The 26,186-nt window shown below is 37.4% G+C and overlaps 4 protein-coding genes, 1 non-coding gene and 1 pseudogene across 13 annotated transcripts; 5 read left to right on the top strand and 1 right to left on the bottom strand.

Annotated features, from left to right (window-relative positions):
- Window positions 1–291: 291 nt before the first annotated feature.
- On the top strand, window positions 292–2,106 carry LOC149001188 (serine carboxypeptidase-like 50 pseudogene; annotated as a pseudogene).
- Window positions 2,107–4,065: 1,959 nt separating this feature from the next.
- LOC149001187 (LEAF RUST 10 DISEASE-RESISTANCE LOCUS RECEPTOR-LIKE PROTEIN KINASE-like 2.4) lies at window positions 4,066–6,792 on the bottom strand. The gene is made up of 3 exons (XM_089139553.1): window positions 5,747–6,792; window positions 5,521–5,559; window positions 4,066–5,357 (listed from the first exon to the last, which is right to left on the bottom strand). The coding sequence occupies exons 1-3, from the start codon at window positions 6,564–6,566 to the stop codon at window positions 4,222–4,224; spliced, it is 1,995 nt and encodes a 664-aa protein (XP_088995679.1). The 5' UTR covers window positions 6,567–6,792; the 3' UTR covers window positions 4,066–4,221.
- Window positions 6,793–9,232: 2,440 nt separating this feature from the next.
- Window positions 9,233–10,888, top strand: LOC149001186 (putative GPI-anchored protein At4g28100). Its single transcript, XM_089139554.1, has 2 exons — window positions 9,233–10,116; window positions 10,315–10,888. Exons 1-2 carry the CDS (start codon window positions 9,316–9,318, stop codon window positions 10,654–10,656), a joined length of 1,143 nt encoding a protein of 380 aa, XP_088995680.1. The 5' UTR covers window positions 9,233–9,315; the 3' UTR covers window positions 10,657–10,888.
- A 3,850-nt stretch (window positions 10,889–14,738) lies between these two features.
- Window positions 14,739–20,890, top strand: LOC149001184 (putative ubiquitin-like-specific protease 2A). Of its 7 annotated transcripts, none has more exons than XM_089139548.1 (11): window positions 14,739–15,055; window positions 15,259–15,283; window positions 16,466–16,593; window positions 16,705–16,770; window positions 17,419–17,665; window positions 17,750–17,917; window positions 18,012–18,143; window positions 18,237–18,516; window positions 18,628–18,692; window positions 19,461–19,514; window positions 20,075–20,890. In XM_089139548.1, exons 3-10 carry the CDS (start codon window positions 16,491–16,493, stop codon window positions 19,465–19,467), a joined length of 1,068 nt encoding a protein of 355 aa, XP_088995674.1. In that variant the 5' UTR covers window positions 14,739–15,055; window positions 15,259–15,283; window positions 16,466–16,490; the 3' UTR covers window positions 19,468–19,514; window positions 20,075–20,890. The 7 variants fall into 7 exon arrangements, 6 of the variants coding, with proteins under 6 accessions (XP_088995674.1, XP_088995676.1, XP_088995678.1 ...); XM_089139550.1 differs by having other exon boundaries at window positions 15,259–15,449; XM_089139552.1 differs by having other exon boundaries at window positions 15,259–16,593; window positions 18,237–18,318; window positions 18,403–18,516; window positions 20,075–20,889.
- On the top strand, window positions 15,772–15,873 carry LOC149001185 (small nucleolar RNA snoR109). Its single transcript, XR_016170894.1, has one exon. It is a non-coding gene; the product is annotated as a small nucleolar RNA snoR109 (small nucleolar RNA).
- Window positions 20,891–21,999: 1,109 nt separating the features above from the next.
- LOC149001183 (uncharacterized) lies at window positions 22,000–25,842 on the top strand. Of its 3 annotated transcripts, none has more exons than XM_089140766.1 (5): window positions 22,000–22,325; window positions 22,584–23,024; window positions 23,125–23,171; window positions 24,646–24,897; window positions 24,977–25,842. In XM_089140766.1, exon 5 carries the CDS (start codon window positions 24,987–24,989, stop codon window positions 25,329–25,331), a length of 345 nt encoding a protein of 114 aa, XP_088996892.1. In that variant the 5' UTR covers window positions 22,000–22,325; window positions 22,584–23,024; window positions 23,125–23,171; window positions 24,646–24,897; window positions 24,977–24,986; the 3' UTR covers window positions 25,332–25,842. The 3 variants fall into 3 exon arrangements, with proteins under 3 accessions (XP_088996892.1, XP_088996890.1, XP_088996891.1); XM_089140764.1 differs by lacking the exon at window positions 24,646–24,897 and having other exon boundaries at window positions 22,004–22,325; window positions 22,584–22,711; window positions 22,784–23,024; window positions 24,977–25,841; XM_089140765.1 differs by lacking the exons at window positions 22,000–22,325; window positions 24,646–24,897 and having other exon boundaries at window positions 22,571–23,024; window positions 24,977–25,841.
- Window positions 25,843–26,186: the final 344 nt, after the last annotated feature.

Raw genomic sequence — 26,186 nt, 5'->3', positions numbered from 1 at the left:
TTTGTAATCCTAATCCCCCTTTTCGGTTGAATCGGGTAAGCCAAAATCAAAGCGGGTTAGGGCCAGATCAATCAGGCTTTATTGACACCCCTACTTAGGACCACTAAACCACCACCTTCCGGTGGTAATGTGAATCAGTATTCAAATCCGTATTCACAATATATTTTAATTTTTATTGCATTAAAGTAATATATATATATATTGGTTTTTTTTTTTTTTTTTGGTTTTATGGTCAGAACATACTCTGAGGCACGAACCTGGGGGGAAGGGCGGGGAAGAAACCAGCTTAAAAAGCAGAGAGAAGTGAACAGAAAGATGAAAAAGAAGTAATGAACGTGGTTCTGAAACTGTTATTTCTCCACTTCCTTGAACAGAAAGAAGAAGAAGAAGAATAAGTAATGAAGGTGGTTCTGAAACTGTTATTTTATCTCTTCCTTGTCGACTTCTTTTTCTCATTGGAATTGGCTCTTAACATTTTCTTTTGCTTCTGCCTTCTCCACATCTCTTTCCCCAATCCCCCTCCTCTCTTCCCCAAAGAATCACAACCTGCAAAATCTGGTTACTTACCGATAAATAATACAACCAATTCATCGCTTCACTTCACCTTCTATGAGGCTCAAAAACCCATTTCTGATCTGTCTGAAACACCCCTCCTGGTTTGGCTCCAAGGCGGCCCTGGTTGCTCTTCCCAGCTTGGGAACTTCTTTGAACTTGGTCCCTGGCGTTTGAATACCAAGCAGAATGACAGCAATAACCTTGTTCTTGAGCCTAACCCAGGTGCTTGGAATCGCCAATTTGGTCTTCTTTTTATTGATAACCCCATTGGAGTTGGTTTCAGTATTGCATCCTCCCCTGCAGAGATTCCAAGAGACCAAGAAACAGTGGCCAATCACCTTATCTTTGCCCTCAAATGGTTTATCTTCTCAGACCCACTTTTTAAATCTCGTCCACTTTACATCACTGGAGAGAGCTATGGAGGAAAATATGTTCCAGCTGTTGGGTACTACATACTGCAACAGAATTCTGATCTGAACTTAAGGGGAGTTGCTATAGGGAATGGATTGATTCACCCAGTCTCTCAGGTTGCTACTCATGCTGCATCTGCTTACAACTCTGGCTTGATTAATCAGAGACAGAGAACCCAGCTAGAAGAGATTCAAGCTCAGGCTGTGAAGCTGACCCAAGAGGGTAAATGGAAGGAAGCAACGGATGCACGTAACTCAGTCCTGCGTTGGTTGCAGAATTCATCTGGGTTGGCTACCCTCTGTGATCTCAGGAGGAAGACACCATATGAAACAGAAAAGGTTGGTGATTTCCTGAACAAAGAAGAGGTGAAGCAAGCTCTAGGGGTAGATAATTCGATTGTTTGGGTGGAATGCAGTGATGTAGTTGAGGCTGCTCTACATGAAGATGTGATGAAGAGTGTGAAGTTCATGGTGGAAGAATTGGTGAAGAGAAGTAAGGTATTGCTATATCAAGGGCAATTTGATTTGAGGGATGGAGTAGTTTCAACTGAAGAGTGGGTGAAAGAGATGAGTTGGGAAGGACTAGAGAGTTATCTAAAGGTAGAGAGGAAGGTCTAGAAAGTGAATGGAGAGTTTGCTGGATATGTGCAAAAATGGGGGAGCTTGAGTCAAGTTGTTGTTTCAGGGGCTGGGCATCTCGTCCCTGCTGATCAGGCAGTGAATTCTCAGGCGATGATCGAAGATTGGATTCTGGAAAGAGGACTGTTTCAAGATGAGAAAAATTAAAGAGCCTTTCATTATCATATGATAAGGGTTATCTTTGAATTCCTCTTGTGTTCTTCTAAAGTATAGCTACCAATCAAATAATAGAATGGTTTGCTACTTCATGAATATATCTGCAATACAGAATGGGTCGACCAAAGATGCATTATCAAATGGTAGCACAGCAGGAACAATTTTTTTCAGAATTTCTAAATATGCAAACCAAAAATGTGTGCATCTGGCCGATGGGAGTGGGGCTCTAGAAGTCCAAATTGAAGCTGAAAAAGAAAAACTAAAAGAAGGAGATCAGAAACCAAGAGCCCAAGCTATATACATAGTAAGATTTATCTTTTTTGTTTTGTTTGATTGTGAGTTTCTGTTTCAAAATATGGCCATCTGATCATCCTGTTATAAGCAGTTTACAGTCCATTAAAAACATACACTTTAGACTTTTTTTTTTGTTAAATTAAACTACAAATGTCATAAATAATACTTTAGACACATTGGATGGACATGCTAAAAGACTCAACTATTCTGGCATACAATCTATATGAATCTTCTTATATGAAAATTGGTTTTCTCCATGTTTATTCAAACGAACAAATTCTGTCATTTGTGAATCCTTCCCTTTATCCTATGTTTAGGTTCTGATACTTGTACAGTTTGTTTTATTAATTTCATATATCTAGTTCTGCTGATGAGTCATCAACATGGATTTCTATGAAAAGAGTTGATACGAACGTAGACTACTAAAAATACAAAGACATGTAATAGATCCAAAACTTGCCCTAACATTAAAAGCTAAAATTATATAGACTACTGAAAAATACAAAGGCATGTAAACTTAATAATCTCCACTTTGACTTGGATTTAACAAACCATTCTAAAGATTAGTGTGAACTCAGTTTTTCAAAATCCATTATTCTATTTTGGTGTTTTGCCATTCATGATCGAAACCTATTTATAAACTATTTCATGAAACAAGTTTACTATTTAAATCGAAATCATACACATTAGCCCCAAGAAATAGAAAGTCCCACGCCTTGAGTACAAATTCTTGTGTTAAATTAACTACAAATGTCATTCTTAATCATTATTTAATGTTTATCATTAAATTCCTAGTTTTAAGGAATAAATGATTAAATTTTAATTAAAATTTTACTCACAAATCCATGAATTTCTCCCTGCATATTCTCTCATATTTTCATTTCACAAAATATTGGATTGGTTAGCAGACATTGGAATTTTCCTAAATTTTCTCCACAGTTATCAGGTATTCACTCTCTCTTTTTCAAATTATTTCTCTCTCTCTCTCACACCACAGAATTCAGCTACTTGTACTTCAATCTAGATATTTAATAGAAAGTCCAATATCTAGTTTTGGAAATTACAATCTCAGTCATGTTAGATAAGGAATCCAAGAGAGCAGGCCCAAACAAGAAGGATATAGCTTACAAAGGTTTAGGTTTTGGGATTGGAAGAACCCAACACAGAATTATTTACTGGCAAAGCCACCAATTCATGGACTTCTATGATGAGATCTCAAAGTCAATTTTACTGGAGGTAGTTTTCCACCATCTATTTCACAAAACTCATCAATTTTGTTCATAGAGATCAACCTCATATCCCAATCACCGAATAAGTACTGGTAATTTGAATCCTATAGACTAAATTCTGTTATGTGATCATGGTTTCTTTCTAACAGAGACTCTGCCATTATTGGTTTGACAAATCCAACAACCTGGCACCCTTAGCTAGTAAATCCACCCACTGATTCTCAGATATAGGTGTATATACATAAGTTTAACCGAATCAAATAGAATAAATAGGTCCAAAATAGCACAGGTTTTCCAACCATCCGTTTTCAATCACAAATTTTATTGGTGAAGATTAAGGCTAACATTTGAGAATTTAGCAATTTTTGTTTTATACTCTTCTTAGTCTTTAATATTTCTCACTACTGATTTTTCTTTGAATTTATTTTTGTGAATAATTAAGAAAAACAGTCACAAGAAATAACTTTAACAAGATTATTTATTAAAATCGATCCAAAAGAGGTGTTACCATATGTGCATCTTATTAATAATCGGAATAGACTCGAATTCTTCTACCAAAAAAGAATAGAAAATGATAGAGTCGAATTCTTGGAAATTGATACCAACGTTGACTACTAAAATTACAAACATGTAATAGATCAAACTGCCCTAACATGCTAAATTTTCCTACTGACATACAAGCTGAACTTATATCTCCCCTGTTGGTTTTACGCCTTCTAAAGTGTGAACTCAATTTTTCAAAATCTCTATTCTATTTTTTGTTTTGCCATTCATGACCAAAATCTGTTTATAAACTATTTCATGAAACAAGTTCACTATTAAAGTCGGAATCATACATGTACATTAGCCCCAAAGAAATAGAAAGTCCCACACCTTGAGTACAAATTCTTGTGTTAAATTAACTACAAATGTCATAAATAGTAACTTAATTGGTTGTGTTAGGATGTTGATATACAAAAGGATTCAACTAATTGTCTTGAAGGAGAAGACAAAAAAGGTTTGGGAGGCACTGGCAAAGATTCAAGGTTTCCTTCTAACATCTCCACCACTTTGCGGATTGATGGTCGATCTTTTGGATCTGTCTGTATGCACCATAAACCCACCAATATCATCTTCCTAACTGTACGTTCTTCCTCTTCCATCATAACAATATCTAAAATTAGATTTTCATTTTGTCTAACATGCTCATAGATCAAATCTGGAAAATAATTTTCACTGGCAAGATCTGCTTCCTTGTCAAAGTTCTTCCGTCCTCCAACAATTTCTAATATCATCATTCCATAGCTATAGATGTCTGACTTGGATGAAACTCTTCCAAAGTGTCGAGAGAACACTTCAGGGGCAATATATCCTATAGTCCCTCTAAACTCTGCCATCGATATGATGCTATCTTTTGGAGGGCACAATTTAGCAAGACCAAAGTCAGATATTTTTGGACAAAAGTTTTCATCTAAAAGAATGTTATGAGGCTTTATGTCAAAATGCACAATCTGGGTATTACAACCACCATGTAAATACTCTAATCCCTTAGCAATGCCAATTGCAATTTGATATAATCTGTCCCAACCAAGATAAGCATTGGTATTTGCTGATTTGTTGTCATAGATGAACTTCTCAAGAGATCCGTTGGACATGAACTCATAAATAAGTGCTTTTTTGGAGCCTTCCAAACAGAAACCTAGAAAGGTGACTATATGTAGATGGAAAGTCCTACCAATGGTTGCAACTTCATTCATGAACTCTTCTCCATTTCCTTTAGTGTCTTTAAGAACTTTCACAGCGACCAAACGACCGTCTGCTAACTTTCCTTTGAACACACTACCATAACCACCTTGGCCCAATTTTTCTTTAAATGAATTTGTCATTTTCTTGATGTCTGCATAACTGTACCTTTTGGGAGCTAGGTATCCGTCATTCCTTAGGAAGGCCTCAACATTCCGGTTGCCACTTTTTCTTTTCTTCCAAAATACCATCGTCAATCGATCTTGTGATGATTTTCCTCTCAAATACCAAGTTTTGATGAGAAAGAAAATTAAGCAAATAAGGAGGATGCCCCCAGCCGCTGAGACGACCCCTGAAATGAAAATAGAGCAATTTTTCTAGTGACACCAAGAGAAATTCCAAAATCATAATTTGAGGAGAAGGAAAATTTATAGTTTCCATATGCTATAGTTTTTTCTTCAGTATGTCGTTAGGAAATTTAAAATTTAATTAAGGAAGATGAATCCAAATAGTACCTATTGTTATGATTCTCTTCACCTTCGACTTGTTTCTGTCTGCGACAATTCCAAAAAATTACACACAGCAGCATTAGTTAGAGTTAGAGTTAGAGTTAGAGTTAGGTGTATAATTGATAGATAGATAGATAGATATCGCAAGGGACAAGAATCAAAGAACCATGCATCCAAAAGGGCCTTGAATTTGGCAATTACACTAGAATTTTGTGCATCGATTATTGGATACCTTGATTTGCATCCGCATCCGCACAAAGGAGTTGTTGTCCTTGGTTATCTTTCCTTAAACACAAAGTGTTGTTTTGATGACACTGTTGGCAAACTGTGGAAAGGACCCATTGAAGAGGGAACCCTTTTGACAACCGATCCACAACATTATTCGCCTCTCCGAACAAATCCGCTGGAAACTCGACCAATTTGCAGCCGTACTTTAGATGGAGAGAATCTTTATTTGGGGTAAGCCGATCGAAGTAGTGCAAAACATGATTCTTTCCGCAGATTCTAACACCCTTCAGGCCATGATTGTCGTGTTGGGATGTGTTGTCGGTGAATCTTTCCTCGCAAATTTGAAAGGTAATATTATTATTCTGAGGAGGTTGTATGAGGTGGAAGGAAATTGGAACGGAAGAGGATGATGATGGCCGTGGGAGAGAGAAATTGTAAAGGGCATCGCACTTGTTTTGTGCTATGAATTTCGTGAAGAGTCGGTCATGAACTAAAATCATATTATCAACGTAGTTGATGCTCTTGACCTCAAACCTGTGTGGATAATCATCCTTAGAAGAAGAAATAGTAAGTTCAGCCGAGTTGTCCACACAATCAATGATCCCTCCTAGCCCACATTCCTCCCTTCCGGGATCAGAGAACGGGTAGTGGATGGTCACGTTTCCACAGTCGGATTGGTAGCCAGCACAGCTCTGGTGCTGCTGGTAAGCTTCAGCTGATCGGAGGACTGAGAGCTGCTGGGACGAAATCATTAATAAGAAGAAGAAGAAGAAGAACAAACCAGCAGGCTGCAGGATGCGAACACGATGATCGATGCTGATCATGATGATGATGAGGGAGAAGAAGAAGTAGAACTCATCGTCGATCGGTCGGCAGTAACTAACACTCGCTTACTTACGTTGGGTTGAAACTTGCAAATTGTTTAGCATGCAGCATAACAAAGGTTGGTTTATATATTAAGGCGCTTCTGCTACTGCTAGTGCTTTGTTGACTGGAAATTAAGTCAAATGCATCCACCACCCATGCGTACTGATAAATCTTCCACGGACAACTTTCCTCCACGACTTTGCAGATGACCACCACGATTTGACTCCTGAACTCTCTCTCTCTCTCTCTCTCTCTCTCTCTCTCTCTCTCGAATCGGACACACAAAGAAAGAAAAATCTTTAGATTCCGCGTACGTGACGGCCCCATACCAGACCAGCGTCCAAAATTTCATTATAATATTCTAAAAGAAATATATAAATTTTCAATTAATATCCTTCAGACAATCCAATTATCTGAGATACAAATTTGAAGTCCAAAACAAGTAGAATTCTTGCACAAAGCACAGAAACAAAATCAAAAGAGTCCCACTTCATTTCGGATTCACATCCTCTGTAATTCCTTTCCCTACAATTCCCTGTAATTCCCTCCTAGGATTGTGCCACTTGGCATTTAAGTGATCCAACGGTTACCCAATATAAACTAAATTTAAATTTTATTTAAACTCTAGTATCTTGGGTAACCGTTGGATCACTTAAATGCCACATGGCACAATCCTAATAGAGAATTACAAGGAATTGTAAAGAAAAGAATTACAAAGGATGTGAATCCTATTTTAGAGAGTTCATTTTCAAGAAAGACGAGGAAAGGTGAACGTTATCTTGGTAAATTACAGAAATTGCCAACATATGTTTTTACCAGAAGAAAGATAGGCTACATGTGGCCCAAATTAAACCACTCATGTTGCTAAGCCCATGTCAGGCCCATGGACATTAGTGATTGGTGTGGTAGCAATAGCATTCCAAAGAATTGGCTTTTTGCTTCTGTTTCTTTTTTAATGATTTTTTTTTTTTTAATTTATCTTTTTTTCTGAGTAGAAATGGACCATACCATTGTTGTGTTCCTATCAAATAAATCAAATATCTTATCCTGTGGGTGCGCTTCATTGGAAGCAACCTCTTGTCAAAGGTCTAAAGTCCTAGGAGATCTGTTGTTCGATTCTCCGTTTTCTCCACACTTCTCACCACCAACTGTTCCATCCCCAACTGGCCTATGAGTCCCTAGTCATGATGACTGGCATCAACTTGGTTCAAAAAATAAAGAACAAATTACAACGGCATCCCCAAGTGGAAACCTTAAAGCACTAACACCCTACTTTATGTTTGAGAAATCACAAAGACCTCAAAATTGAATTTTCATTAGACACATTAGTCTAATTTGTCACTGAAAACCGTTAAGTCACGGTTTATTATTGGGATATTTTTCAGTGACAAATTGGACAATGTATCCAATGAAAATTCAATTTTGCTGTTTTTATATTTTTCAAACATAAATGGAGTGTCTATACAATTTGTTAAAAAAAAAAGGGTAATTTTCATATGGACCCCCTGAGGTTTGGCAGTCACTTAGCAGTTAAGTTTTCTTTGCATATGGCTCCCCGAGTTTAAAAAATGATAAAATAAGGACACACTTAACAAAAATAATTAGTTTAATAAATTTTGTGACAAAAATACCCTTGTGTCCTTTGCACTTCTTTTTATTATATAAGTTTTAATTTATTAAAATAGATACCGTGGTTCGTTTCTAAATGGCACTGCAAAAACTGGACTGACGGTGAAAAACCCAGGATGCGCTGGCGCTTCAAGTGGATCATCATACTTGAATTCTCTGCGTTTATTCAAACCGATTAAAACCCTGATACCCATAGGCCTTCCTTCTACTATACCTCTACCTGTTTCCTTGCAAACAGATCTGTAAACATAATTTCCCGCTCCCCTCCTGGCTGAGCGCTTCGTGGATCATCGACCAGAAAAAAGGAGTGCATCATGGCACGCAATATTCCCCAATTGCTGAGAGATTCGGGAATGCAACCATTTTGTGCAAGGGTGGATGATTTACTACCTTCAGGTACACGAGCCCTAGATCCAACGCAGACAGATTATACGGCTCCTCATGGAGAACCAGAGCAGCCGTGAAAATCTGAAACCTAATTTTAGGACTTAAAGAGAGAACCAAAGAAAGAAGAGGCGAAAAGGAAGGCCGACAGCGGTGATCTAACCCAGCAGCCAAAATCCACTGTGTCGCTGCCCTGGTTCCACCTGACCCGGCGGTGATCGCTGCAACCCCCGTCCATTACAGACGCATAACTTCCGTGATCGGTTCTTTTTCCGAACAGTAGTGGCTCAGCTGTCACCCGCCGGTCGTTGTCCTGTTCTTCCCCGGCACTCCATTGCCGTTGCTTCTGTGTTGTGGTTTTGGTTTGCGCGAATCGGGTTGACCGAGGACGGGTTTTTTGTCCTTTTTCTCTTTTTTGTTGTGTGTCCTTATTTTATCTTTTTCTCGGGAGCCTATGCAGCTTCTGGACTAGTGCTGGCTCCTCGGGGTCCATATGTTCCAAAAAAATCTTATCCAAAAAGAAAGAATCAGATATTAGAAATCCAATATTGGGCCCTCATCCAGGCTGCATTTTCGTCCAGGTCTTCCCTTGAAGGCCCAAGTGCCCAACATTCCGAAAGAACCAAAAACCATTTCCAGTCAATCTTGTCTTGGGTTACGGCGTTACCTGAATTTCCTCCCGTCAGAAGTCACATGCTCCTTCGGTCTTTCCAGTTTCATGTCTCTTTCTCTCTCTCTCTACGGTCTCTTTTAACACCACAGCTAACTTGTGTTCTTGACAAATTCACAAGCTCACACATGCCAAACCTGAACGAAATGTCCTCCAATCATCTTCTCCAATTTCTGCTCACCTTCTTCTTCTTCTTCTTTCTCCTCTTTCCAATAGCTCTAACCGCTGCATCAACAATAGTGAAACCAGAACCGGCATTGATCCAGCCATTACTCACAAACTCATCTTCTCAAGCCACGATCCCAGCCTTCCCCGAACAATCCAATCTCAGTGGCTGCCCCCTTGATCTTCCAGACGAGCTCTTCAACTCGGTCAGCCTCGCTTGCAGCGCTTCCAAGGCCGATAACACAAATGCAAACGCAGAACTGAAGCAGAATCGCTGCTGCCCAGTCTTGGCCGCGTGGCTCTACTCGGCTTACTCCACCACGGCCCTTTCAAGAGCAACCAACAACAGAATGACCACCCAATCATACGACATGCCTGCGCTGCCTGACGACTCGGAGACTTGCGTTAGTAATCTGGAGAATGCATTGCGAGGAAAAGGAATCCAGCTTCTGCAACCCAACGAGACCTGTGACCTCGTCTATTGCTATTGTGGTATAAGGCTTCAACCCTTAAGCTGCCCTGAAGCATTCTCGGTGTCCCAAGAAGGGAAATTGGTTGGAGGCGAGAATGTGAAACGCCTTGAGAAAGATTGCTTGAGCAACAATCAAGGGTTTTCCAGTCTTGCTGGTTGTTCCAAGTGCTTGAACTCACTTTACCAGGTAAACCTTCAAATTGAAGCCCTCGTTTTCTCTCAGATCAATTCACATCACCTTCCAGTTTCGTTTCTTCTCTGGGGACGAAATTGGGAAAGTAGCATAGCTTCTTCTTCTTTTCCTGCAACTCTGCTTATTAAATTACAACCCTCTAAGGTTCCCATCGGACGGCTGATGTTTTTTGTGGAATGTAATCTGTGACAGCTTAACGGTGAGAAGAGTGTGAATTCTAGTAACGAAGAAAGGAAAAGCAAAATGCAAAACAAGGATTGTGAGCTGATGGGTCTGACGTGGCTGCTCGCGGAGAATCGAACGGCCTATATTCCAACGGTGGTTGCAGTGATTCGGGCTGTTATGATGAGTGATGAAGGCTCGGAACCTAAATCTTGCGGCTTGACCAGTGATGGGATGCCCTTGGCCGTAGGATCTGCTGAGTTGGACAATCATTCTTCCTCCACTAGCACCCTTGTACCTCCAGCGAAACTCACCTTCGTGTTGATGCATTTCGTAGCCTTGTTATCCACGACGTTTCAAGCTTTGGGTTAGTTTTGTAATTGTTGCATGGATTAGAATGCAAAAGAAAATTTTAAAAAAAATGTTGTAATTACAATTTAGGAGGATAAAATTGTACTAGTATGGAAAATTTTATTTTTATTTTTATTTTTTTGAATAAATGAATATTTTATGAAAGAAGCTTCCTTGTTTAGCCACGTGCACGATTATGGGAGCCAATAGGATGACATGTAAAAGCATAAATTGTTGGTGAGGAGCTTCAAAATAGAATTGAACTTATGATATCTTTATTGTGAAGCATTGGTCCTTCCTAACTAACTAACATACATTTGTTGAAAGCTATGATCTGATTTTTGGTTGAGGAAAAATATTGATATTTTTTTATTCTAGAAAGAGATTTAAATTAAGAAAGAGACTCAACGTCGCTGATAAATTAAAATGCATTTAGAGACTGAATTAATCAATTATTTAATTGATTTAACCCTAAGCCTAGTATGAGTTTGTTTGCATTGGAAACAAGGGAGCAAATGTTTGGATACTTGGATCTTACCTTTTTTTCCTTCACTTATATTTTGAAGTTTCAAAGCTTATTTGATGAGATATATATATATATATATATTGGAGGTCACAATTGTACTCTTCTCACATCTATCATTACTAGTTAAAGCTCACATTATATTTGTGCCTTTGAATCTTGTACCCAGCATTGAAGATTGACCATCTCCCTCATATTTCAGTTGGTGATCCGAAAGACTTGTTTTTGGAAACAATGAGATTGAAGCAAAGGGCTGAGATATGAACAACCTGATCCCTCCAAATAATGACTGTTTTCTTTGTTGTTTTTTTATTTGTTTTCATTCTTTTTTTTTTTTTTTCTCGTGATTTTCTGGTGTTTGTTTTAGCACATCTGTATTTGAAGTATTTGATATCCAATACTTATTGCATAGAGGGCTTATCGCATAGCGATAGGATACAAGCTGCGTTTATCATCTTTAATATTCCTATCACTTTTATCTTATAAGGTTTTTTTTTTTTTTACTCCCACCTAAGCTTTTTTTTTTTTTTTGGATTTACGGAAACAAATATATTAATAGTTATCAGCCATACACAATTCATCACTTTGCTTCAAAGTGTTTTACCAAAAAAAATACCAACGCTTTCACATAGGAGGTCGAGTTCGAATCTCCTCGGGACCAGGGGCGAAATCTTAGTTGTCATATTAGTGAAAGTTTCAATAATTTTGGGAACTTATAATTATTAAACGAGACCAAGGAACAAAATCTCGCTGGTTGTCGGAACCAACGAAACGGCGGCGAGATTTCGCTGACCATTTCCATGGTGGTTGAAAATACATGTGTTTCTGAAGAGTGATGTTAAAATGGTAAACTGAAATCCTTCTCATTATTAATTTATTTTAGTCTGTAGAAAAGCTAAAAATGGTGAGAAATTAAAATGATCGAATGCTTCTACTCTTCAACTCACCGTCACTAGAGAATATGCTCTTCAATCTGTTTGTTTGGCTAACGTGAATGATAAAAAAACTTAAAAAAGTGAAAAAGGAACTTGGGAAGGTAAAGTGACGTTTATACTTTACTGTATACATTAATTACACTAACTTTGAAATTTGAACAAGGGAATCTTACACCACACATTTTTTATTTTATTTTTTTTAAATCAATGGCAGCCAACCCGAGATTATAGAGAGAACGAGAGAGGGCCAGAGGGGTGGGTGAGTGCACTGTGGACTAACTGACGTGCGTAATGAGTCACAATCAACCCTCTATTCGAACGCATTTTTTTTTGAAAAAATCGTTAAAAATCATGATATTTTGAATAACAAACGATAATTATCTCACAAATATCTTCGAGGGAGGTTTTCGGTTCCCAAGTGGGCGATAAATTGTTCCATGATCATAGCCCCCTCTCGATCAAAGGGCACCAATGGTGGTCTAGAGCTCTCCTTCTGTTATTTTGTCAATGGAGATGACTGGGAGTGAGAGGTTGAGGAAGAAAATTGTTTGACAAAATGACTTCCTCTACCGATCTCCCAGCGAAGGCAAAAAAATCCGATCATAAATAGAACAATTTTCTCTTTATTAACTATACAAAGACAGTATAGAGAAGAGATAAAAAATGTATGATTGTGGTTTCATCAGTGTCGGAGTTGGAGATGAAGATGCAGAGGATTGGGTAAGATTGGGAGTGGAGCAGGGAAAACAAACATTAGTTAAATATGGGTTACTTGATGTTAAATTATTACCTTAAGATTATAGAATTACATATGTCATAAATTTAACGATTCACAGGAGGAAACTGTACCATGTCATAATTGGAGCAGATAACAATCCATCCATAATTCCCTATTTCGTTTTGGTTTAGTCATTCACTATTTATATTTACTTGTTTTGTTTCTATTAATATCAAAATTTATCAATTGTTTAGTCGCAATTTCATTAGGATCTCAATGAACTAATAACAAAAGTGGAATGGGTTTGTTTTGTACCAAAAGTGTATCGCATTAGATATCGTGTTTAAACCATTTTCCCATATCAATTTAATATAGAAATCTTACTGAACTGTTTTTGCAAATGCCGAAACACCGTACCGTGTAAATTCGGTACGATGCGGTTCTGGTTTTCAGTATTAAAAATTGGTATTGTACCAAATGACCGAAACCTACTGATTGACACCCATTTACAATTGGTATATTTCATGATGATGCATTCCAGTGATAGTGATGGTTGGGCCTTATCATTTGGGGCTCAGACTTTTTTTTTTACACTTTTGAGAAACGGACAGTCAAGATCGAAATCGAGATCTTACTGAGATTTTGATCTTGATTTTTTTTTCTTACACGTTTGAGAAACGGACAGTCAAAATCGAAATCTAGACCATTAGTTGCACGTGCTGCGTATTAATTATACAAAACCCAAGCAATTTCCTATCATTTGTGTGTTTGATTTAGATTGCAAGGGCCTTATTTCAAATGAACTCAAGGAAAGTTAAATTGCACTCGGACAGCATTGTTGCAGATGTTACAGCATCTGTCCTAGCCTTTCTGTTTCTTATGTTTTTTCTTATATTTTTAGAGTCAGTAAATAGAAGTGAAGATATCCTGACTAAGGAAAGCCTTGTCTTTGGCAAGTAGGCACAATCTGGTCAACTTTTTATTTTTTATTTTTTCCAAAAATTTGGTCAAATTTTCAATCCTTAGTTCTTGGATTTGTGTAATTGCGGAAGGCAATATCGCTGAAATTCGGTAACAATATTACTGAATTTTGGCGGTTTTGGATCATGGCGAACAGAAACTAAGATCAAAATCCGAAATTACCATATCGCTAGAAAATCGATTTTCAGCAATATTTTGGAGATATTTCTGCAAATATTTGCAAAATACCAAAATTTCATTTATTAGTTTTATTCCCAAGGTGGTTTTGTAATTAATTTTAATTTTTATTCTTCCTAGTTCCACCATCCCACGCATTTCCATTTTCCATCACATCACATTAATACATTTTGCTTATTTTTGTACTTCTCTGGCATCTTGTCCTTCATTGCTATTCTCGTCCACAGTTTGAAACAAGAGGGTTGGGTGATGTATGGTTACTATGGGTATAGGCCAAGCATTTATTGAAGGATTTCACTTTTTTTTTTTTTTTGGTTTGTCAACCCCGGTTTATAAAACGGTAGTTTGACCTGTGTCGCACACATGGCTATGGTGGATAAGTCTTTCAACAGGGATTTTTTGTATCCACAAGAATTCGATATCAGAATCTTGCTTAAGCGAACCACGCTGCTTTATCATTTGGACCAACCCTGTTTGATAAAGATTCTACTTTTACTTGTTTAGGACTTTACCAATTAAATTAATAATAAAACGGTGATAAATAATAAAGCATTTATAACGATTTGACCACTTATCATCATTTCATTAATTAAATGAATGATAATATGCCAGATATTGTATATATTAATTGCATGCATATTTCGGCGAAATTTCGGCGGTTCGTCTGGTTCGCCAGGTAGCAAACCGGCGAACTCGGCCGAGATTTCGCTCCTTGTGTGTAATTAGGTTGCCCAGCAGCGAAGAATTGATCTGAAACGAAGCACTTCGTCTATAGAGTATAGGCATTGTAGAAAGGATTATGACCCTAAACGTTCTCGGTTCTTCTCGGATCGCTCCAGTACAATGGATCGAGGTTTATGAATCTTCGTCTTCTTCAGTTCCTCTGCAAGTCTGCTTATAGGGTTTTGGGGATGGGGAAGACTTACCAAATCCTAGCGGCTACCCCGTTCGGGGATGGGGCTCCTTCTCATGAAAGTTTCAGCCGAGTTGGATTGCTGCTGCACGCAATCTTGCTTTCGGCGGTTGCAGTTTCAGGAGCTCAGAAGGCTTCAGTGTCCTGCCATACCGCTGAATTCAACTCTGCAGGTATTTCATTTTTTGGTAACTGTCCCTCAGCTAGCTTTTTCCATCAGTTTACTGAATCAGTAAGTTAATTACTTATGAAAGGGTCACTAGTGATTTATTATACTCAATGCTCTTACCATAAGCTAGGGTTTCTTACTCTCTTTTCTTTCGTTCACCCTTCCCCTTGGGTCTTGCGATTTGGTTGCTGCCGTGGTGATTTGAAGTCATTTTTTGGCTTTGAGATCTCAGGTATGAGATTTATACTCAATGGTTCTTTGGCGAGTAATCTTGCAATGTTTCATACAAGCTAGGTTTCTTTCTCTTTTTTTTCTTTCGTTCACCCTTCCATTTCGGTCTTGCCATTTGGTTGCTGCCGTGGTGATTTGAAGTCATTTTTTTGGCTTTGAGATCTCAGGTATGAGATTTATACTCAATGATTCTTTGGCAAGTAATCTTGCAATGTTTCATACTTGATTCATAGTGGATTGAGCTCTCTGAGCCCAGGATTAGGGTTTCTTGATAAATCTCTTGAACGTCTCATGCTCTTTACTCTTCTTTGTTCTTCCCGTTCTTTGCCTTCTTTACTTTATCTTCTATTGTGATCTTCCTGTTCTGAATTTTTCGTATTTGGATTGGATTTATATTTATCGCTTAGCGTATGAAATTTGTGAGCTACGTTGTACCAAGATAAGGTTGCTATCTGAATGATTTTGCCCTTTTGTCTTGAATTGCCAAAGCGGCTGTAGCTAGAAAAACCGATCAATCGGAGAAGTTTTCTGGCCGGTTGTCGTGAGATTTCGTCTCTGTCGACACGTCTGCTTACCGAACTTCTTACATAATTTTTAGCCGATCACTTTCTATTTTTCGAAGTTATGATTTGATTTTTAAGTCCGTGTGAATGATAAGGAATGAGAGGGTAAGTTTCCTGGCCGTTGTAGTGAGATTTTCGTTTCTGCTGACACCATCTACTTGCCGAATTCCTAGCATGTTTTTCGAATTTTTGATCAGTGCTCTAAGCTTTGGAGACGTAGGTTCTTGGAATCGAATTCTATCGTCAAATTTCTCTTGTATTTTGTCTTCTATTTGCTGCATTTACTTCAATCAATCATACGATTAGCCCAATCGGTCATAACATTTTCCTTGTATTACTACACACACAAAAGAGAGTGAGTGAGTGATGAATGGTGCAAAACTGGTGCAAAATGGTTTACTATGCCTGAAAGAATATATACAAAGGAAAGGGTTGTGGAGAAGATGATTCAATAATGTACAACCTACCCAGCTTGGACTATTTTTAAATATCAGTAGTAATCTTCTAAATTTTAGAGGAAATCACACATGCCTTCGGTTAATTAATATCTTTCTCAGTTCTGAATCTTCAAATGTTTGATCAAGTCCTTTCTCATGTACTACTATTGTTCTGGAGAGTAGTAGTGAAGAACTAGAAGGTGGAAATATGCTGGAGAGGGTTCAATTAGAAAATTACTATGGAGATTACACAGAAAGTGAGGAAGATGACACTAAAATCCCCAGTTCTTCGTGCGGCGGCAACCCAAGCGGTAGATATATCTTCTGAATTTGATTGTTTAACATGCTAGGACTTAAGTTATACTGATTTGTTTTTTAATTCTGATTTACTTGCATTTAATGGAATCATATATGATCTGCAGACACTGGCAAGAAGGTCATCAATAATCTATGTGAGACTGTAGAAAGAGATGACTCTTCTAATTCTGGTAAGCTTCCTGAGCGCTTGGTCTTCTTGAATAATCCAGCATTTGATTTATAGGGTTAGGGTTTCACACTTTGCTAGTAGACTAATGGTAAATTGAGAGCCCTTTGGTTTCTGTTTGAATAAACATGACTAAGAATTGGGGTCTTGAGGAATTGCTTGAAAAGGAACCAGTGATTTGAATAAAGCAAAGAAGGATTTGGATGTAATAATTTTTAATTGTAACTCATTGGTGATGGGAACCCAGAAATTGAACATACTGAACGGCTAGTATCAGTTGGAATAGAAAATATGCGGGCTGTATCTTTTAAACTACTCTTAACTGTTCTTTTAAACTACTCTTAAGTTTAGGTCCCAGTGAAACATTTCTGTATCTTTTTTCATGCTTTTTCATTACTTGAACGTAATATATCTGTTGTGCTGAGTCCTCCACAATTCATTTTCTGAATTCTAAAAAGGTTTAACCTTCAAGTTGCTAGTCTATACAAAGCCCACACATTATCAAAATTTGAGACTTTGGAGTTTCTCTTGTTTATGCTAATTATTGTATCTGACTTGATGCATTTGAGGACTATGCAGATTTAATTAGGGTTTTGAATAACCAATGTTGGAGTGAAGATTGATAAATGTTTTGGTTATTTTGCTCTGACAGAATTTTATGAAGACAAAAAACCAAGCAGTTTGTCATGCTCACAGCAACCTGCAACATGTAGTCAAGCACTTTCGGGGATACCCACTGCAGAAGCAGATCAAGAGAGACCGGAATCTGAACTAATCTCCCTTGGCTTTTTGGATGCCATTCCTCGCCGTGCGCGGTCTCAAGGGGGTGCTAGCAATGTGAATAGAGTTGGCAAGCAAAAACAGAAGCTAGATACTCATGTGTTTGAGGGCTACTTGGAGTGGGTTCTGTTATCCATGAATATCCAATGCCAAAAACTGGTTCTGCCTAATGGATTCTGAAGATAAGTGTTTTTTTTGTGTAGGAACTTATGGAAGACTTTTCCAGAAGATAAGAAGATCTCTTTCACATATCTTGACTGCTTATGGTTTTCATTGTACAAAAAAGCATCCACCAAGACAAAGGTGTTGACATGGATCAAGAAGAAACGTGTTTTCTCGAGAAAATATGTTTTTGTTCCCATTGTCTGTTGGTAACATTTTCCAATCATCCATTTGAATGTTTTCTGCTTTGTATGGTAGTTTTATATTATTTGTTGTATTGCTGAATTGCATTGTGGTCTTTAGGGGTCATTGGAGCCTTTTGATCTTGTGTCATTTGGGAAAAAGTCTAAAATCAAATGTCAGAGCAACATGTATGTTGCTTCTTGATTCACTTGAAATGACAAATCCAAAGCGGCTTGAACCTGATATTCGGAAGTTAGTAGCTTTTGACTGCTTTTTATTTTTCTTATTGGTCCCGTTGTGTGTGTTCAAATAATGAAGAAAAAAAATTCACCTCTGTTGAGTTAGGTTTTTAGTGGACATTTATAAAGCAGAGCAAAGGCCAGAGAGAGAAGATTTAATTTCAAAAATACCCTTTTTGGTGCCTAAGGTATGGAAGCTACGATGTCTTGAAGTGTTTATAGATTCATCCCTTTGGATATTCATTTATTCAGATAAAACATATTGTTTTCAGGTGCCGCAGCAGAGCAATGGCGAAGATTGTGGGATTTTCGTTCTATATTTTATAAAATTATTTATAAAGTATGCTCCAAAAAGTCTTAGCATTTTTGAGGGTTACCCTAATTTTGTAAGTTATTTGTTCGTGGTGTATAAGTGCAAACTTTTATTCTTTGTCCATTTAAATATTTCAAATGAATCAGATCTGTATCTCGCAAGTGAAATATCCTTTGTGCTGCAGATGAAGGATTGGTTTAGTACTGAAGACTTTGAAAATTTTTGCAAGGATGTCCGATCATCTAGCTGGTGAAGTATTGGTCTTTATTTAATGAGTACCTTATTATTGTTGCATACTTAATATCAGGAGTTCATAATCATATTTAGGTGGCTTTGGAAAAGTATATCAAGCAACATAACTTAAGAAATTGTTCTCTTGCATTAAAACAGAAGATCAGAGAGGTACATTTTTGTTGATTTTAAGTGTGGACATGCAAGATCTGATGTTGTGATCTAAGGGCATGTATTTTGATGTGTTTTTGTCATTTGTGATATGTTAAAGTACACATCTTATTTCCTTTTGGTTGCTTTTAATATAATTCTTTGTTCACCCAAAAGAAAAGTATGCATCTTATTCACGAGGAAATGACATTTTTTGAGATTGCCTTTCCTAATTTTTGGCTTGAGGATACTGTCTTCCAAATCTTTCCATTGAGGCGCTTCATCTCTGTGGGGCAATCCAAGAATTTGAACTCGGCTTTCAGGTTCCAGCTTGTGGTGTTGGTGGTATCCAGACCTTTCATGTCCTGTTAGGTTGGGAGCTCCACTATTGTGTCTTAACCCACGTGCTCATTTGTATGCTTTCCTGATATCCCGAGTGATTTGCGATGCAGCCTTGTATTTAAAATTTAGCCATTGGTGTACATGAAGTAATAGGAGAATGTTGTTGAGCATTCATGCAACAATTGAATTTTTTTTTCCAGAAAGTTCTAGTTCAGACACCTTGCCATGTTTCTATGTATTTTGAATATTTTTTTGCTTCCATTCCCTATCTCATTTCTTGATTGGATATTGCAGGAAATAGAAAAGGACATGAGTGGAACCTGTTGTTCAGTTCATTCTATAAGAGAGGTACACCATTTTGTTAGGCTTATCATGTCTTGACCTTCTTTGCTGCTGTAAATTTGTTATAAGATTATTTCATGTCATAAACTACTCTGATCCCCAAAAAGGGTAATAAATGGGAGAAACAGTAAGTAACATGGAAAGAAGGGGGAAAAAAAAAAAGGAGGTTTCTTTCTACCTGAAGTTTGAACCCGAATCTGTTGCATATTCTGGGAAATGGTGGAATAAAAAATGGAAACAGCTTGGGAATATTAGAGAGATGAGGGGCCTGCTTTCCTAAGACCAAATTCAAATATTAAAGACTTGTGACATATTTCATCTTGCACCAATGCAACTGTTTGAGTTTTTTTTAGATTGAGAAGCACTCTCAGACATATATCATCTTCCATTGACAAGAAGTGGGATGGTGAGATTCTCAAAAAAAAAAAAAAAAAAAAAAAAGGTTAAAAAGTGAAATTGTAAATTGTTTTGAGAATGGTGGTTGTTCTATCATTTGTTGGAAGGTTTGGTCATTACAAATATTTGATTGATGGTATTGTTTCTGGTATGTTGCACGCCATTTACAGGTTCCTCATAATTGTTCAATGGGGGAAGTTCTTCACTTGGAATTGATCCGTCAATAAAATTCCCTTGTTCAACAAACTATGCATCAAGCAAATGGTGGCTCATATGGTTGGAATCCCAAATTAGCGAATGCTTCACAGAATTGCAGAAGGTCCCTAATATAAATAATGTTGTTGGAGAGTTAAAGTCGCTCCTATTATACGATGTGGGACCATTTCCTTCTCCCAATGTTTACTTCTGTACTTATCATCTCTACTAATTTATCTTTCACTTCTGTCAATGGAGAGGTTTGATGAAGTATTAGAGTTAGAAGATGTGCTCTTCTAAGAGCAAAATCTATGCATTATGCTCACTGAGAATGGGACTATTTTGTATTAGGAAGGGAAATTGCTTGGTTGTTGCATAATTAATGCACAATACATGCATTGCTCGATCGAGATTTTGACGGTCTATTTGAAATCTTGCAGCCGTTCTGTGTTGCACATTAATTGTACAATATTGAAGTCGAGTTGGAAGTTGTGTTCTTGTAAGAGAAAAGTATGAAAAGTATGAGAGGCATACAAATGAACTACTTTGTATTAGACTAGGAAGATGTGCTCTTCTAAGAGCAAATATATGCATTCTGCTCAATGAGATACAAACGCTTGAAGCACAGTTTTTGCAGAGATCGTATTTAATCAACTAACAAACCATACTTCAAGCAAATGGTAACTCATTAATTGAATTTTCTGTCCAACTGTAGAATTGTTTCCTAGGTTACGCGTTTGGATATTACCGAAAAAAAAAGGTTACGCGTTTGGAGTGGCTTTTATTTACGATGTGGGATTATTCGAATGAGGTTGAGATCGAACAATTTATTCTATTTAAAAACTAACTCCTCTCTCAAGGCGTTCTATTCCAAATTCATATCTAAATTACGAGACATTAAAAAGTTGAAACAAGCTAGTTATCATCATCAATAACAAATTTTACACTGCCTTGGCATTGGTGCATAAGTAGGGTTTGCAAGTGGCAAATGGTGAACTTTGATTGGGCTTTTCTTCTGTTAATATTAACCTTAGCAAGAGTGTATCACCATAGGTACATTAGCTACTAAATATTTTTTTAAACCTCCAATTATCCTTAACTCAACTGATATTTTAGTGCAAATCACAATTTATACTCAATTACCTTTATAGTTAAAACCCCAAACTATCATACTTTAATTTAAGAAAAATTTTCAATCCCTCCAATCATCTCTTGAGTTACCTAATTTATCAGTCAAACTCATGTCATGTCTCTATTAATTTTTTGTTCTTTTATTACCAATATCTCGCACATAGTTTAAAAACACTACCATTATTTATATAATGGAGTGAAGAAGAAGTTGTATATTTTAAACGAAGATGAATAAACGAATTGAGTGTAAAATTTCTCATTCAAAGTTATTTTTTGTGCCAATGCAAATTTATTCTAGTGGTGAAACCAATACCTCTTAGTGAAAAGGTTGTGGGTTTGAGTCTTGTTGATGCATATTAATATCGGCTTAGTAAGCCCTTTTATACAAAAAAAATAAATTTTATTTTATCCTTTAAAATGATTAATAATTTATTTGCATCAGCATTTCACTACACTGTAATTTCCTAATTGTAGAGGATGTCATTAATATACTTTCATCTAATAGGGATCTGATTGATAAATTGAGCACCTCAGGGGTGCATTAATTATAGGGATTTTATTTGCTGCTGCTGGCAGCTGACGGTCAAGATTTGATCACATTATTTTAACGGTTCAGATTAAAAACTCAAGGGTTTATATAAAAATATCACTTTTTTCTTTTGCATTTTAAGGGTTTAGAGTTTATAAATTTACAAAATCAGTCCCCGATAGGTAACTGAATTTAAACCCTGTGATAAACTTAACCTCCGGCTGCAAATGAAAATCTTAGTTTACGTAGGTTCTACCGATTTTTTGTGGCAAATCTTCTTGAAAATCACTCTCCTTTGCGGCCAGAGAAATACTTGTTGCGGCAAAGCTCAGGGAAGAAAGAGGAGGAAGAAGAGGATCTATCACGCTGATTGGAGAGGCTATACTATCGGACGCAGCAGCAGAAGAACCTTGAAAATGGCTTTAAGAGCGAAGGCGGCGGTGGTGGAAGAAGAAAGAGAAGGCTCCTCCGCTCCACCTCACTAGTCAGATCTGAAATTTCCTCCTGGTTTCGTTTGGTCTCTGAAGTCAGATCTGAAATTCGAACGAGCAGAAACTATTAAAATGGTAATAATTTCCGCCGCGAATATAGTTCATGGCGGCTTCTACTCCCTTTCTTCTGCGAAATTTCAAAACCTAGGTTTGTTTGTCTCTGAAGATTTGTTGAGTATCCAGAGAAATACATAAATAATTTTTGGCTACCTGTGTGGGTAATCCTTGGAGTACACTTTTAGGGTTTTTGGGTACGGTGGACGAATTCTTAATCTAAATTGTACTAATCTTTTCTAAACCTGAAACAATATCTTCGAAATGCAACCCTTCTAGGTACTTGTCTTGCGAATGTGGCGCAAGGACGAGAGGACTGTTCTGGTCGGAAAGATATTACTCAACTTGTTCCGTTAATGAAGAGGGATTCGAAGTCGGTGATATGAAGGACCTCATTTGTAAATTAGGTAAATCCTTAAAATGTAAAGTATTTACGAGTATACCTGTCTTTTGATTATAAACCGTTCGATCATTTTTAGCTAATGTGACGCGATCAGAACCGTCCACAGCAGCCAGCAGCGGCTGCTGCAAATAAAAATCCTAATTGGATTATAGTGTGTTGATCGTGAGCCCCATAGTTACACATCTTCTTCAACCTCGTTGGCTGCAATGTAGGAGAGACGACAACAGAACTTCTTGAGAGACCAAAATTTATTTAGATCAAACAGCTTCGACATTGCTTGAGAGGCCACGTTGAAGCCTTTTTCAATTCCTACCCAGGTACCTTCTCGCTATTTCGATCAAATGGCACTTTGTTCTGATAGCTCGGAAGTTATAATTCTTCATCCACATAAACCCTAAAAAGAAACTTATTTTGCAGAATCTCCGACTTCCGGTATCTCTCCATCCAGAAAATCTTTCTCTATAGTAAGTTCTGCGACTCCCTTTTTCTCTCAGTGTTGTATTTATCTATTTTTGTTCTGTTGAAGCATTTCTTCATGAATCACTCAGCTCGTTAGTGTTATGTATCAGGACTCAAGGAGTTAGGGTTATTCTTTTTTTTTTTTTTTGATTCTTGTACTGGAGTTGCTTGATAATTCTCGGAATTAGGTAGTAATCAAGCCACCTAATTTTGGGGGCCGTAGATGTAGATAAGAGAAAGTTGTTAAATTCTTCAGAGCCATTTGAAAGGGCTGATTTTTTAAAATACAACAGTTGAGATTGGTAAATGGATTGAAAGATTGTTTTGGCCCTTTTGGGCTCAACTCCAGATAGACACTTTGGAATCAGAAATCCCTAACCTTCCCCCTGGGTGGATCCTGAAAGCTATGTGATTTGACAACATTGATGGAAGAGGTTGAACATCTGAGAGTAGGAGTGGCGACACTACTAGATATAGTTGGAGAAGGCAACATAGCTGCAGATACTGATAGAGAATGAGGGGACTGTTCTATTCTCCAGTGTACCCTCTTCTCTCCCCTCCCATTTTCCCTGATCTGATTTCAATCATTTCTCCAGGAATCCTTTGATGGTGTTTTTGGATGGTGCTATATTTTAGCTTTAAATAGATGTACTGTTAATTAATGAAGAAGAAAGCATTAACAGGTATAGTTCATGAGTCCTAAGAGATGATAATGCCTTCCATCTATGTACTGTTAATTGATGAACCTGAAAGCACTAGTAAGTTCATTTCATGAGTCCTGGCAGATGATAATGCCTTCCACCATGTATCAGAATAATCAATTGATGAACTTATTCGAGATAAATTATTGGTGATTGATTATGAATATCATTCCAAGGATAGCGGACTCTGACTAACCAGTTGACCTAATGTATGTCCTCAGTTTGCTATGTTGATTTAGAGTTTCATGTCACATCTTCTAAGTTTCCTCCTAGAACACAAAGTTGTATATCAGCTTTTGTATAAAAATTCGTCCATGCACAAAATGATGACGTACTTTGAGAGGATAATTTGGCTCCATAAGAGGACAATGCAGCAATAGGTCTCATTTCAGTGCAATCACCAGTGTATGAAAACAATTCAGATTAGCATAGGGAAGGGAAAATGTTTTCTTTGCAGTTTTCGCTGTTATCTCCATTTTTTAGGGAAAGAGGTCACTGCTCTGTCTTAGAGCTTGCACTCGCATGGTGGTCAATGACAGCCTGGTGGAGGGTTTAGGGGCTCTGCTGGAACAAGGAAGTTCTAGAACCTGAACAAGACTTGGAGTGATATTGGTTGGTAATGTCATTAATTTATTAAATTCAGTTTAGTAATGATAGTAATAGCATTGTGGTAAAAAGGCTACAATGTTAAAAATTGTTCCAGTATATGATTTACCAAACGTCCTTCCTGCTATTCTTCTGTTCTCGAACTACAGATTTACCAAATACTATTTTGTAGCATGAAGAACACAGTTCCAGACTGGAAACATGAATAGATGATTCTTGCAAAGAACCGTGTTCTCAAATAGAATTGTCACCAAATGCAGTTTTAAGAAGCATCATATATACAAAGTGGTGCAAATGAGACTGTTGAGATGGATTTGTGTCAAAACTATGTTAGATAAAATAAGGAATGACCATCCTATGTGTCTGGATCTTCTTTGATTTGATAAGCCTGTGTTCTGATTGTCTGGTCCCCTCCTGTTCAAAAGTGAGATCACTTTGAATCTGCTTGGCTTTTATATTTCTTAATAGGTATGTTCATAATGTCCTTGCTTAATTATTTGTAGGGAAGCAAAAATGGTTATCCCTCCCCCTGTCAGGCCACCTCAGATTATAAAGTATCTCAAACCGTATGTCTTGAAGATGCACTTTACCAATAAGTATGTGAACGCCCAAGTAATACATTCACCTACAGCTACGGTGGCCTCATCTGCCAGCTCGCAGGAAAAGACTCTGAGGTCAAGCTTTGAAAATACTCGTGATGTTGCAGCTGCAGCAAAGATAGGGAAGCTTTTGGGGGAGCGCCTGCTACTCAAGGGAATACCTGCAATTTCTGTTTTCTTGAAGAGAGAACAGAAATATCATGGTAAGGTGAAGGCTGTGATTGATTCTGTTAGGGAAGCGGGTGTCAAGCTTATTTGAAGTTTAAAAAGTGTCACCCTTATTGGTGGTAAACATGCCTCACTGTTGTTTCTGTGACATCTTCCAACCATTCTTCTGGGTTCACAAATTGTTTTAGATTTGGAATTAGCTTGATTTTCCATCTTGGTTCACTTCGTATGGCCTCAATTGTGTGCACGGTGTTCCATACAGAACTGGATAGCTACCATCCGGATTTAGTAGGCTTCAGATGATGAATCTATTTGGTCTTTCAAGCTTTTGGATGGTAGACAATGCCAATACATCTTGTGTATGGTTTTGAATATTTGCCATTGTTCAAAGTGTCAGATGATCAAACTGAGTGACTTCCAAGGCCATCTAATGCTGTTGAAATAAAATTATGTGAAATTGTTTTACTGCTTTTTTTTTTTTTTATTCTTTTCCTCGTTCTTTTTTTCTTTTTGGGGTTTGCTTTTACCCTCTAAAATGTTTAAGCCTCTAGGTAGTGATGTTGGTTTGGTGTGCTTGATAAAAGGAGCAACTTCTTGCACATATTGACAATCTTGATTTTCTCTTAGAGTACGGGCTTTGGTTCACTAAAAAAAGACATTGCTTCATTCCTGCACATCATGGACGTTTTATCATTTTATGCACATGATCATTATGCGAAATAACTCAAGTTGTCGAATCGAAATCTTGACCAAAAATTTAGGATCCAACAGCTCAAAATTCTACTTGACGGTCATGTGCATTTAATTTTGCTAAAAAAAGTTGTTCCATTGTTAGTTGGTGACCAAAATGCAAGAATATGCATGAACATAATGAGGATTTATCTAATTGAATTTGGCTTTTCAAACACGGATGAGCAATTTGAATTGTATCCAGCCAAACCCATAA

This window comes from Hakea prostrata, chromosome 11 (assembly GCF_041222555.1).
Source record: "Hakea prostrata isolate BN-2017 chromosome 11, UWA_Hpros_2, whole genome shotgun sequence".
Classification (NCBI taxonomy): domain Eukaryota; kingdom Viridiplantae; phylum Streptophyta; class Magnoliopsida; order Proteales; family Proteaceae; genus Hakea; species Hakea prostrata.
Note: the sequence above shows the minus strand (reverse complement) of the source record. Positions and strands in the feature narration are given on the sequence as shown.

Excerpts from the sequence above, each read along its gene's own strand:
- LOC149001187 (XM_089139553.1), bottom strand. The coding sequence starts at position 6,566 with ATGATCAGCATCGATCATCGTGTTCGCATCCTGCAGCCTGCTGGTTTG. Across the intron at positions 5,560-5,746 it reads GGATGCGGATGCAAATCAAG|ACAGAAACAAGTCGAAGGTG; the intron begins GTATCCAATAAT and ends GAATTGTCGCAG. Across the intron at positions 5,358-5,520 it reads GAAGAGAATCATAACAATAG|GGGTCGTCTCAGCGGCTGGG; the intron begins GTACTATTTGGA and ends TTTTCATTTCAG.
- LOC149001186 (XM_089139554.1), top strand. The coding sequence starts at position 9,316 with ATGCTCCTTCGGTCTTTCCAGTTTCATGTCTCTTTCTCTCTCTCTCTA. Across the intron at positions 10,117-10,314 it reads GCTTGAACTCACTTTACCAG|CTTAACGGTGAGAAGAGTGT; the intron begins GTAAACCTTCAA and ends AATCTGTGACAG.
- LOC149001184 (XM_089139549.1), top strand. The coding sequence starts at position 16,491 with ATGCTGGAGAGGGTTCAATTAGAAAATTACTATGGAGATTACACAGAA. Across the intron at positions 16,594-16,704 it reads GTGCGGCGGCAACCCAAGCG|ACACTGGCAAGAAGGTCATC; the intron begins GTAGATATATCT and ends TATGATCTGCAG. Across the intron at positions 17,918-18,011 it reads TTTGTTCCCATTGTCTGTTG|GGGTCATTGGAGCCTTTTGA; the intron begins GTAACATTTTCC and ends TGTGGTCTTTAG.
- LOC149001183 (XM_089140766.1), top strand. The coding sequence starts at position 24,987 with ATGGTTATCCCTCCCCCTGTCAGGCCACCTCAGATTATAAAGTATCTC.